Here is a 12,806-nt window from a genome sequence, read left to right on the forward strand (position 1 = left end):
CTTGTTTAGAATTGCAGATATTCTACTACTTAGTTGTTATTACTATTAGCAAAATCCATCCTGTATCATTAAAATTCTACCATAACTGTTCTGTTGTCTCTACAAGCTGATACCAGTTCAAGCCTGTGTAACCTCAGAGCTGAGCAGCCTCCCTTTGTATTGTCCCCAGCCTCTGCTGATTAGAATCTTGTTTCACAGAAATGACTTGGTATTGTGCTTTGATAAAGTATTTATCCGGCACAGTCACGACCGGTTTGTTTACCTGATATTATCTAGGTGCTCTAATTCCAGCCAGCAGTCTAAAGTTCACAGGAGGGAAGATGAATTCAGGAAAATGGAGAATCAGACTGGCGATGATAAGTGCAGGGCATTCACGGTAGGATGTTCAGTCAGCCACCAGGAAAAAGCCTAAAAAGAAATTAAGAAAGTACTAAACAGTTTGTTTTTCTGGCACCTCAGGATGAGATGACCTCAAGTTTGGGCCTTACTACAAAGAAAGCCCTCATGATCCTGAGAGACCAGTTGTCAGCACTCCTGGAGGGGCATCAGAAGGAACGGAAAAAAGTGACTTCATGGAAGGTGAGGCACCAAACAGGTTGGGCACTCAGTCTCCCCTTCTCAAAGTAAAACTGAAGATTAAACAAAAGTTGGCTGCTTTCCCTCCCAGACTGCTGCTGCAGAGTGTCTGGGTGTAGAACTGCTAAAGTCCTTGGGAGCAAAGCAAGGAATCTACCTAAGGGTATGTTTCTCTCAGCACTTCTCTCCTGGATGCTGGAGCTCTACAGGAACTTAGCTTCACCTGTGAAGGATCTAAGGGCTTCAGGAGCCACTAATGGCAGTGTGCCTAGGGGATCCATATCAGGTGGAGAGAAAGAGCTGTAAAGCTCAACAGTTTCCCCTTGTCCATGTTTGTCTGGTGTGTGTGTTGAATACAAAGTGCTGGTGTTTGTGGACAGTACTTAAATGTTAAAAGAGTTCCTCGCTTGGTTAGTGACAATGGGACAGCCTGGCACAGAAGCCCTTTCATTCTTCCAAGCAAGAGTAAAGCAGATAGTGTTCGCTGAGACTCGCCAGCTGAGCAGCTGTTGGTGCTGTAGCAGTCGCATAGCTGATCTGAGATGCTCTGTATCATTTTCAAGGTTTTTACAAAGTTGTGTTCACCCTGGACTGCTGCCTTCACCCTTTCACACTCTGGTTTTTCAAATGTCTGGCTCTGTATTTCCTGAATGCTGACTGTCTGCTGCCCTCCTTTTGTAGGAGGTGTGGAGGAGCAGTTTTCTATACCATGGTAACCGTTGCTCCTGTTTCCACTGGCCTGGTGCATCTCTGATGCTTCTGGCAGTGCTGTTGCTGCTGTGCTGCTATGGGAGCCAGCCGCAGGGGAGGTAAGCAAAACATCCCATGCTGGTTAACTGGAGCAAAGTGGTGGTTTTATATCGTCGTGACACTGTGCATGGCTGACATAAGTGTTCTCCCTCATTCTGTCTAGACATCTAGACGTTAGCATACTCATGCTGCTAATTCTGTCCCTTTCACAAAACTTCAGCCAACTTCACTCTACTTTTAATACACCCATAGAGTGTCCTACGGAGAGACTGAGATTTTTTTTTTTCTGTAGCATTCGTAGATCTTGAAAAATCGTAAGGCATTATCACAGTTAGGAAGAATTTTGAAACTGGAGAATTTAGTGGCTCATGGGAGAAGTTACTGTGCTGTCACATGTGCCTTAGAATGCCTTGACCATGTTTGTAAGAGTATTTTTTAATTGAGACAACTCCTTTCAGACTTCTCTGGTGGCATTATTCTAAAGAAGAAGTGTGATCATAGCTCCCCTGTTTCTCTTTTTTAGCTGTAAGTCTGTGGGATGTAGGAATAAGCAACGGAGCAGGTGTGCATTTATCTCTGTGGGCGGCTGGCAGTGTGTTCAGCTCATTCACTCAAACCTCATCTGCTTTCTGCTTTCTTCTGTTTTGCTGTGCAAAGCCAAGGTGCAGAGATAGTTAATGCAGTGGCACTCTTCCTCCTTCTCCTCTTGGATCTCTTCATGATCGGGCGTCAAGAGAGGCTCAAGTGCAGAGAGGTGGAGAGGAGGCTTCAGACAATCATTGATAAGATAAACGGTGAGGTGTCATTCATCTGTCTCTCATTTGCATTTGTGTTTTCCTCCCATTGATTTTTCTCCAAACCTAATCACATACGTTACTAATTGAACTTACTAGCCTTCCCCTATTGTACATAGAAGCAAGCTGTGAGAATTGTCCTACTCATGCCTGTCCTGTAGAATAGCTATTTTGAGCTGTCATTTGGCCATGTGCTTCCAATCTGTGTGTTATCAGGTAGGCGTCTGTTATGTCTGTGCTTTGGAGTAATTTGAATCCTCAGTATCTTAGAAAAATATCTGCCTTGCAGCAGATGATGAGAGGAGAATATGCAGGGTTGTACCACAACATAGAACAGAAGGAAATAAATTGCTGTGTGTGAGCATCGTCTCAATGGGAGCTTTTGAACCTGAGGAAGCAGTTCATTCCAGTGCAGCAGTTTTAAGGACAGCCTTTAGCTTTTCCGTTGTACAAGTATGTATTTAAGGTTATAAAATGACTATGTTTAGTTGCTAGGACTGGGTGGATAGAGAGGGGAAAAGCCATCAAAGATAAAGAGAGGGATGGTAAAGATGATGGGAATGTACTGAGCTTAGCACTGGAGGACCTATAGCCACTACAGGATGTAAATCGATGTATGATTGGCCCCTTCAGAATTATTATCGCTTAATTCATTCACACTTTGTGCCTTCAGATACGCTTGGCAAAGAGGTGAAATGGCCAGACTCCATGTACCCTGACCTTCACATGCCTTATGCCCCATCCTGGTCCCTTCATTGGGCCTACAGGGATGGTCATCTTGTCAACCTGCCTGTGAGCCTCTTAGTAGAAGGAGATGTCATTGCTTTGAGGCCAGGCCAGGAGTCATTTGCTTCTCTAAGAGGGATTAAGGTAACTTGCTTGTCTTATTTCCCTGGCCTGTAACAATATATTTCACAGCATTTTCTTGCTAGTACTCCAATTCCCAGTGTACAGATTATTGGAGTGTTTGATTTCTTCTGACTTTGAAAACGGTTTGAAATTCCAGTTCAGTCAAGGACAGTGCTTTGTTAGACAGATTGCGTCTTCACTATGAACTCCCAAAACCAACAGACTGGAACCCTAATGTGATACCAAAGCAGCATATTTCCACCTCTTCAGGTCAAGGGGGAAATGTAATGTGCTGCTGAATATAAGTGGAGTGAATCTAGCCAGTAGAGTGATATGACATACAAACCCCCTACTTCATCCTGTTTTTTAGGTGGACAAATAAAGTTTGTCTGCTTTGACCTTCTCCTTACTACTGATTCATTATAAAATAAGATAATATAAAATACCTGGGGTAGAAGTAAATTAACAAATCAATTACAAGATCTACACAAAGATTTTGCTGATTGAAGATGACTGGAAAAAGATTAAAGCTTGAAATTTACTTTTGTTGGCTTTTATTGTAACTTTCATTCCAAATGCCAATTTTCATGAAATAACCAGGTGTGCTTGAAAACAAGCATTTAATTTTATTTCAGGTTTGAAACAATAGTTCAGCTAATGAATTTTTGAGAGCTGAGAGAGGGAACTGTGACAAACACATACGGTGTCACTTACAGTGGAAGGGATCCTGCTGGACTAAACCTGCAGTCCTTCGCAGCAGGGTCCCACCCAGGCCCCGACTGTGCAGCCTTTGGGCTCTCTGACTTTTTTCCTAGGATGATGAGCACATAGTTCTGGAGCCAGGAGATCTGTTTCCACCTTTCTCACCTCCACCCTCCCCAAGGGGAGAAGTGAAGAAGGGACCTCAGAACCCTCAGCTGTATCGTCTCTTCCGTGTCTTGAAGACCCCGATAATTGATAATGTCAGGTGGGTTAAATACAGTGCACAATGCCTGCACAGCTTGTCTATGTCCTTGTTGCTGCCTTGTGTTGGCAAAGAATGAGACTTAACAGTCCAGGACAGGAATTTTCAAATATGCTGCACTGTGTCTTCTCTATTAGCTGGGAATGCTATAAGTCTCTTATTGTCTGTCTTCAATTGTCGTCCTTAACTGATAGGTTAGACTAATATATAAAACCACATATATGCTAAATATCACTGTCCAGCTCATTACTTTCCAACTAGATTTCAACAATGCAGGGAGGTCACAGATTTCATGCATTTGATGTAATCGCTGATATGACACCCTTTTGTCAACTGGAGATACAGATATCTGGATGTCTTGTTGGAGTTTCAGTACACACTGGGGCAATGGAAACTTCCTGCTAAGCGAGTGAGGAGACCTGAGGAGTTTGCTCAACTCTGCACTGCAAATTTCCGTGCAAGTGCAGCGCTGTTACTGTGGAACTTGGCTTCTCTTCTGAAGGTCACCCCTCATCGCATAGGGTGAACATGGTGTTCTACTGAAGTCTACTAGGAGGTTTATATCTGAGGAAAGTGCAGGATTAGGGTCTTCGTTGCTGAAATCTCAAGCTGTTTTCCATTTTTTAGGTGGTGTCTGGAAATGGCTTTGTCACGTCCTGTGACAGCCCTGGATAATGAGAGATTCACTGTACAGTCAGTGATGCTGAAATATGCTGTCCCTGTTGTACTGGTAGGTCTCATTTCAAGCCTTTGTTGTTGAATATAGCCATGTTTTGTCAATAAAGGTGAAAAATTTGCACCCATCAACAGGAAATTGTGGCCAGGCCCTAACTCATGCAGCTGACTCTCTGCGTACCTTGGGTAGTTCAGAGAAGCAAAGATGCTGAGCCATCTAGCAGTGAGAGTGGAGAGAGGAACTGCATCAGCAGACCAAGTGTATCTTCCAGACTTTCCCAGGGCTGAGAATGTTACAAGACAGTGAAAACTGCTTCTGTGCAAGTAGCAGTAGTTAGCTGACAGTGTCATCTCTGTGTGAATTGCAGGCTGGCTTCCTGATCACCAATGCTGTGCGCTTCATTTTCAAAGCTCCGGGAGTTGCTTCTTGGCAGTACACTCTTCTTCAGCTACAGGTAAAGGAGAGCTTTGAGCTCCACTGCATCTCCTCCCCAGGGCACCACTGAGTCTGATTCCCTCCCTCAGCAACTTGCTTCATCCTATGACAGCATCCTATGCACACCCTTGTGCATGCTGGACCCAGGAGCTCTCAGTGAATCAGGACAACAGCTCTACCCTGGCCATTCCTCCTCGATTGCCCTTTGTGTTGCTTGCTCTCATTTGCCATGTATGTATGTATATGTGTGTATACATGTATATGGTATCCTTTGTCTTTAAACTTGTAAGAGTTTATGCCAAGTTCAGCATGAGAACCAGCTGCAAGTTGGTGTGATTTATTCATGGCCTTCTTCCTTACAAACCCCTAAGGGTGTGTGTCTCCTCTCTCTGTTGCGATGCTTCCAGTGCCAGCAGTCTCTTTCTTTCCTGTCATTGCCTTTTACCCATCCTCTCACTGTGGTGGAAAAGATGTCATGTGAGAGGTCTGACTTCCTGTCTCTGTGCTTGCTGGTGATCACAAATGTTCTTTTCAGGTGAATGGTGTCCTGCCCATCCTTCCGTTGCTCTTTCCTGTCCTGTGGATTCTTGCTACAGCCTTTGGAGAAGCCAGAGTCTTGGCCCAGATGAGCAAGGCCTCGTCCACCTCACTGGTAGGTATCTCTCCGCATCAAACCAGTGCAGAGAAGGAGGCGTAAGATGAGAAGCGAAGTGAGCACAGTGAATGCAGCAGATGTGTTCACATAATTGTAAAAGCTTGTTGGATCTTTGTTTGTCCCAGCTATGCCCTCTCCCTGGAGCACAGCATGGCTTCTTCTTGAACAGATGTTTTAATTTTTTCAACCCATCTACAGATATCCCAAGGTGATAGGAAGCTCCAGTGATTCTATAAATCTCTTCAAGGCATGTGCTTTCTATCAGCTAAATATAATCTGTCACAGGGGTTAACATGGAGATAAATGCCCTGTGGTGGCTGTAACCAGGGAACGTTTAGCCAGTGAGAGGGAATGGAATACATGAAATCTTCTGCAATGCCCTGTTTTAACGTGTGGGCAGAACAGCCCTTTCCTGAGGCTCTGGGGCTTTACTTGCAGCTATAGCCTTTGCAGTGGGTCAGGAAGTAAGAGGAATTTCTGATGGTTGTGCTGGTTTGGGGACTGGAGTTAGGGAGTCTGATGAGTGTGCGATTCTGAACTGGAGGCACTGGTGGGTGTGTCTTGTGCTCTCCTGGTGTCAGTGTTGGTGAGATGCACTGTGCATGTTTGTTTTCTGTGCTGACTTCTGTTATGCCTGTGCTTGGACAGAGTTTCTCTCTCCTTCTTGTCCTTCCTTGGCCTCTGTGGCCCCGGGTCTGCGTTTTCTATTCTTTTCCCTATAGATTGTACATGACTAAGCTGCCTGTGTCCTGGGGAGGGAGGACACATATTACATCCCTCAGTGGCGTTTGTACCTTTACCATCTCTTCTTAGTGTTTTCTCCACTTTACCTTTCACACCCAATTTCAGCATCACTTGGTTTCTCTCTTTGGAACCTTCCTCTTTCCCTTCACACCTTGCCCTTTGGCTGGGAAAACTCAGAGCTCCTTGGCTTCCCTGCTTCATCATTCTCAACATACCATTTGCCCTGTCACTCATACTTGCACCTTCCTTGTGTTCTTTCCTGTCTTCTTTTTCTTGTCCAGGCAATTCACTCTGTCCAGCCAGCTCTTTCTGTGACATCTCAAACATGATCCTCCATCCTTGCTGCTGCAGAACAACCGTTGTGATGTGCCTTGGTCATTGTCCTCTTGACTAGGGCAGTCTTCTCTTGGCCTTTCTGTTTCACTCCTTCCTTCTCTCTACTCTGTTCAAAATGTAGCAGGTAAGACCCTCTTACTCTCCACTCACTTGGCCTGTGTGACGCTCCTCTCCACCTTCTGCCCCCTTCTATCATGTTCAAGCTGTTTGATTCTGTTTTTCAAGGCCATAGGTGACCCTTGTGACTGGTTAGTTAGACATCCTGAAGGACACAAACCAGTGCCCCCCCAGACAAGCCCCTGCCTCAGGCTGCATTATTACAGTTGGACTACAGCGGCATTCCTTTTAGAAAGGAATTTGATCTTGGTTTGAAAACCGTTTGTACTGCCTTTGATAGGTTGTTTCAGTAATTATTTACTTTTGCTGTTAAAAATGGGCATTCTATCTTAGTAGGAATTTTTGTAGCATCTGATTTCCAGCCCTTGGAACATTTACATCTTTTGTCTCCTAGATTTAAGAGCACGTCAGTCAAATTTCTGATCTACTATAGCTGCTCACATTCCCTTTTATCGGCTCTTTGGTTAAGTAAACAGTTTAAGCACCTTGAGTCACTGTAAATATATTTTTCAACCCTCTAACCTTTCTCTTGGCTTTCCTCTTAGCTTTCTTCAGTGCTTCAGTGTCACTGTAGAATTATGAATCTCCAAAACCCACAAAATATTCCAGTAACAGTTCTGCTTGTGCTAAATTTCAGAATAATTTGGACTTTCTACTCTATGTTGCCTTGTTAGTGCAACAAAGGATCATATTAGATCTTTTAGCCACTGCTGCAAATGGCCAGGCTTTGTTCAGCTGGTAATCTAGGGATACTGCATTTTAAATAGAGTCCTCACCCTGTAAGTCCAGCCTTCATTTTTGTTTCTAGGTATGTAACCTTACTTTTGTGCTTGTTGATATGCATGTTTTCTCTTATTTACCAAGCAATCCATAATGTCCTCTTTTTCTTTGGACCCTGCCCCAAACTGTATAATTTACAGTCTCTATCAAAAATGGTGGGTTTTTTTTTAGTTTTCTTTCAGGATGTTAACAGAATATCCAGAATTTGTCCCTGCTTGAGCTAGTAACACATCCTGTTGCAAGTAATTCCTCAGTTTCCGTTCCATTTAGACATAGTCTATTTCTAATATTTTTAATATGGGCCATATTTCTCTGGTATTACTCTAGTTTTTGTTAGAAAACCAGTAAAGCATTTTGTATCAAGTCAAAGTACCAAGTGGTCTACGTCAAAAACATTATTTTTATTGGTCAAATTTGTAATTTTGTCAAAAAAGATATCACAGTAGTTTGATGAGATTTATTACTCATATACTTGTGGTGTTTGGCTCTGGTTGTATTATTCCACTTCTTTTCTTTTAATTGAGTCTCATATTAGCTGCTCTGTTATTCTGTCTGAAATCAAAATCTGTCTGGAGTCCTGTGGTAACTTGGTTTGTTCTCCTGACCCTTTTTAGGCACTGGCACCACATTAGCTTTCTTCCATTGCACTGCGACTTAATCCGTGCTTCAAGCCTTGTGCAAAATCAGCAGTAACAGTCAGAAAGTTGTCCAGACTCGCTAATTTAAACATATTTACTTCCAGTAGCTAGTGTTAGAATGGAAAATATTTCGTAGTTATCATATGGTATGATTATATGACTGAATAAGGAACAGCAATATTTATTTAGCACGTCTGCCTTGCCTGCAATATCATTTGCAATTTCACTGTCTTCAACAGGCGGTGCACTGGTTTTAATTACCTACTGGTATACTCGTTCTTATTTTTATGTTAATTTTTACTTCTATTTTCACTTCCACTCAAAACTGGACTTTTTTATTTTTACTATGGAACTTGCTTTTTAAATTTTTAATAAAATATTGTTAAACAGTTCCTAAGTATTCTTCATAGTTCTCGGTTTAAATTATTTCTGACAAATTTATCTTGGCTTTTTTCAGCTTTGTTAAACTGATCCTTTTTAAAGTGCCAGATATATGCATTATTATTTGAGGTGTCATTTTATTTACATAGAAATGTAATTGCCATATTCACTTATGAATGTATTTAAATTTAAACTGTTTTTCAAAATGACATCTACTGTGCTGTTCCTTTGTGCTGGGTGCACAAATTTTGAGTTAGTAAATTTCTCGGTGTAATTCCAAGAGCCCTGTGGTAGTGCCCTGCTACAATTTCTTTTCATTTCCTATCCACATCCTATTCACATCACCTCATTACTCTGCGCCCATTGTGTTCTGGGCACCTGCTTTTACAGCCGCTCTTCTAGCTCCCTTCTTTTGACTGATTCGTATAGCTTAAAACCAGATCAGTCAATCCTGGCTCTTTCTGTCTAAAAATAACCGTCCAGAAAGAGCCTCATCTGGGTTTAATTGCTAATATTTGCTCTGTAGGCATTTAGGTAATGACTGTGTTCTTCTGTGATGTACAGCACCAAGCACTTTGACTGTGCTTCACAAGCAGATAAAGGCATAGTCCATTAAAGGCTTAATTGCTTTGATGAATTATTGGTCTGCCTTGGTATAGCGACTCCCACAGAGCAGGACTCCTGCTTTGCTCTCTCTGAAGGCACAGTATTTAGAGAAGGATGTTCCTCATGACACATTTCGGAGCACAATTATAGTAACTGGTCTCTTCTCTTGCCGCAGCTTGCTAAGTTTTCAGAGGACACTCTCAGCAGCTACACAGAGATGGTATCTTCTCAGGTACTATTATTATGAATTGTTTTTTTCCATCTTCACTGCAGAACTTCATGATATCCTTTCCCTTCCTCTCTGATCTCCTGCTTGTTCCTAGACCCTTTTTACTTGTGTCAGTTGTCCGTTGTCACTCATTTGCTGCTTTAATTTCCTATGCATGCAGGTTGCATGTCTTTCCTCTACGTTTTCCCATGTAAATGCTGCTCTGCTGACCAGAGATTGAGGTGACTTTGATACTGAGTCCAGTTGTGCTTTCTGAATATTGCAAATGGTTTGAAATCAACTTTTTCTATCCTGAAGAAAGTACCTCTTTCAAGTCCTTTCCAGGAGTAAAATAAACTTTTTATGGTGTGTGTCAGAAAGAAGGGAAGTATTTTGCTTGTACCAGAAAAACCTCCTTCTTCAAGCCACAACTAAAGAACAAGAGGGGATGGCAGTCAGCACCAAGACCAAATATGAAGAGGGGAGCATAGGATGTTCTGGCTAGAAGTCTGATCCTGTTCATAGACTCCTTAACAAGCTTAAGCACATTACTAGTGCTTCCAAAGCTGGGGCAAATAAACATTCAGAAGACCTTTTTCTAGGGGAGGAACTGCATCTGGCCAGTCTATAAATTGCATCATCCAGATTAAACAGGTGGATAGAGGAAAGACACTTCTCTGTCTAATCTGGCATTAAGATTCTCCTTTCCATAAGGAGGCAGATGGGCTCCAGGAATGCTTAAAAATCCCTAGATATTATAGGAATCAATCCATATCACAGAGGAGTGCACATGGATGCGGGTGCGCACGCACACCCCACATGCACTTCCTTTGCTGAATATTTTGTTGTCTTTCTATGCCAGTTCATCATTTAGCTGAGATGTCTTTCAGGTGTTAAATGGGAGTGATTTGAGCTGACCTTCCTCATTGAAAAGATCTGCTTCTGTCCTTTTGTACCTGTGTAATATTTTTGCTTATGAGAAACTGGTTTAAATAAGAGCTTTTTTTCTTCCTGGTGATAGCTCATGATTGTTTTGCATTTGAGCTTAGGGCTGTACTAACCCTTAGAATCTGAGGAACTTGATCTAGGGAGCTTTGGGGGAAATGCTCTGCAGTGACAGCATTCCAGAACAAACAAACAAAAAAAAGCATTTACTGCTAAAAAGCAGTAAAATAACACTGTAATGCAAACCTGGTTTTGCTGGCTTTAGAATTGCACAGAGAAAAAAACACAGCTCTGGTGCTTGGATTGATTTCTGCCATCCAGACTCCCTCTGAAACATTTTCTTGTGGAAGAAGGGTGCCAACTTGACATTTTAATTTTGCAAAATATCCCCTTCTTTCAGTCTATTATCATATTGATTACAATTAATTTGCAATGATGGAGTAGTCAGGGCACCTTGGCTTTATTTCCAACATTGTCATTGCCTCAGTAAGTAACCTGGGGCAAGTCACCTCACCATAGGGACTCCATTTACCCGATATTGCAGCATGGTGATCATAAGCTTAAGGCCTGAAACTCTATAATGCCAGGGAACGAGAGTTAACTTTAGGAAAAAATACTAAAAGGTGACAACTGGTTCACCCCAAATGGAGTCACTTCAGAATTCTTTCCTGTATTTTTGGATGGACAAAGGTAGTTTCAGTGAATTCTCAGTTCAACAATCAGACTCTCTGTTAGCATCCTCTGGAAGGGGGAAGAAATGCCTTTCCCTTGAGAACATCAGCACCGTATCAGTTAACAGGTTCCCACGGAGACCCGTGTTTATCTTACAGTGTATCACTGTGTTGAACCTGAAAGCAGGTAATGTCATACTCCCTTTCTTCCTTCTCTCCCCTCATCTTTTACTGAATGAGTCTTTAATTGGTTTATGTCCTCTGCTTCCCTCGTCAGGAAATGATACGCTGTATCTGGAGCCACTTCCTCTGTGTTTTAAAAGGCAAATCCCCAACTCTGAGCTTCACTTCCAGCTTGCTCCATAGTCTGGGATCTGTCACTGTGAGTATTGCTGGGTTGTCAGAAGGAGGAGCCCCACGTGGAGGCTTTGTTTGCATCGTTAATGTTGTCCTTCCCTGAGCATAGACTGTTAGCAATCAGTTCACTGTGCTGGAATTAGAAACCCTTCAGGCACCTGTCATTGTAGAAGAGTTTATAACTGTCTTGTCTTGTCCGAGCAGCACATTTGCAGGCTAAACCAATGGTTAGAGATACTCTGTGGCATATAACAGGGTGTCTGTATTTTCCAGCTCTGGTTCTGGTCCCATGACCCTCTTGACTCCTGTTCAAGAACCAGCTCGTTCAGGTCCTGTTAAGGTGTTAACTGGTGAAACAGGTTCAGTAGTTGCTTCCTTCCCGTGGTCTTCATGCCTAGTTTTGCAATATCCTGAGATAAAACTGGTGGTAAATAACCCATCAATCCTCCTAGATCAAGGAATTCTCAAATTTCTTGATGAGTTATTAGGTGCAGTTTCTTAAGACAGAAGGTTGGCAAAGAGGGACTTGTCTCTCCTTCCATGTGTTTATTAAACTTGTGATATTTACAACTATGCATGAACACTGAGACATATTTTCACTGAGATTTTACTTTCTTGGGGGTGTTGTGGGATGTTCTAGGTACTCTGCTGTGTAGACAAGCAGGGGATTCTTTCCTGGCCAAACCCCAGCCCAGAGACTGTTCTGTTCTTCAGTGGGAAGGTAGAACCACCTCATGATAGCCATGAAGATCTGACGGATGAGCTCTCTACACGGTCCTTCTGCCATCCTGAGATGGAAGACGAGGTGAGGGATATGTAATCCGTGATATTGGCTTTAATCATAGTTTGACTGACGTGCACAACGTGGTATTATAGAGGGAGCCCTTTGCTTGTAGAGAAGTCCTGTGCCATAATTCTTTGCTTAAAAGATAAAGAAGCTGTGAGGATGAGATCCTTTTCTACAGGAGTCCTAAAGCAGCCTGTGAATTAGTAGTAGCTCATGTTCAACCAGTGAATCACCGCCATTCATTTTGTTGGTCTCTTGCAGCCCCATGAAAGAGATGCTTTGCTCTCTGGCCCCCTGGCAGACACAGTTCATATGACCAATGAGCAAGACAGGAACAACTGGTCTAGTGACCCTTCAAAGGCTCCCGATGCCCATGCCCACCGAAAGCCAAACAGCAGAAGCAAGCATCCCTCTGGGTCCAATGTGAGTTTTAGCAAGGACACAGAGGGTGGAGAGGAGGAACATACTCAGGTAAGACACACAGAAGGGGCACATAATTAGTTTTTTGTAGAGCTACAAAACAGACTTAAACCCGTA

The 12,806-nt window shown here is 42.8% G+C and overlaps 1 protein-coding gene across 6 annotated transcripts in view; it reads left to right on the forward strand.

Annotated features, from left to right (window-relative positions):
* The window catches only part of TMEM94 (transmembrane protein 94), a 44,286-nt gene that overhangs the window by 11,831 nt on the left and 19,649 nt on the right, over positions 1 to 12,806 (forward strand). For 4 of the 6 annotated variants that reach the window (XM_086623932.1, XM_086623936.1, XM_009982228.2 and 1 more), the window contains 12 exons: positions 460 to 579; positions 1,258 to 1,385; positions 1,984 to 2,120; positions 2,794 to 2,990; positions 3,785 to 3,936; positions 4,561 to 4,663; positions 4,977 to 5,063; positions 5,580 to 5,696; positions 9,477 to 9,533; positions 11,403 to 11,507; positions 12,123 to 12,287; positions 12,531 to 12,740. In XM_086623932.1, coding sequence (XP_086480058.1) covers positions 460 to 579; positions 1,258 to 1,385; positions 1,984 to 2,120; positions 2,794 to 2,990; positions 3,785 to 3,936; positions 4,561 to 4,663; positions 4,977 to 5,063; positions 5,580 to 5,696; positions 9,477 to 9,533; positions 11,403 to 11,507; positions 12,123 to 12,287; positions 12,531 to 12,740 — 1,578 coding nt within the window. The remainder of the gene's footprint in view (positions 1 to 459; positions 580 to 1,257; positions 1,386 to 1,983; positions 2,121 to 2,793; positions 2,991 to 3,784; positions 3,937 to 4,560; positions 4,664 to 4,976; positions 5,064 to 5,579; positions 5,697 to 9,476; positions 9,534 to 11,402; positions 11,508 to 12,122; positions 12,288 to 12,530; positions 12,741 to 12,806) is intronic. The other 2 variants (XM_086623935.1, XM_086623934.1) reach the window with 2 other exon arrangements.

This window comes from Tauraco erythrolophus, chromosome 20 (assembly GCF_009769465.1).
Source record: "Tauraco erythrolophus isolate bTauEry1 chromosome 20, bTauEry1.pri, whole genome shotgun sequence".
Classification (NCBI taxonomy): Eukaryota; Metazoa; Chordata; class Aves; order Musophagiformes; family Musophagidae; genus Tauraco; species Tauraco erythrolophus.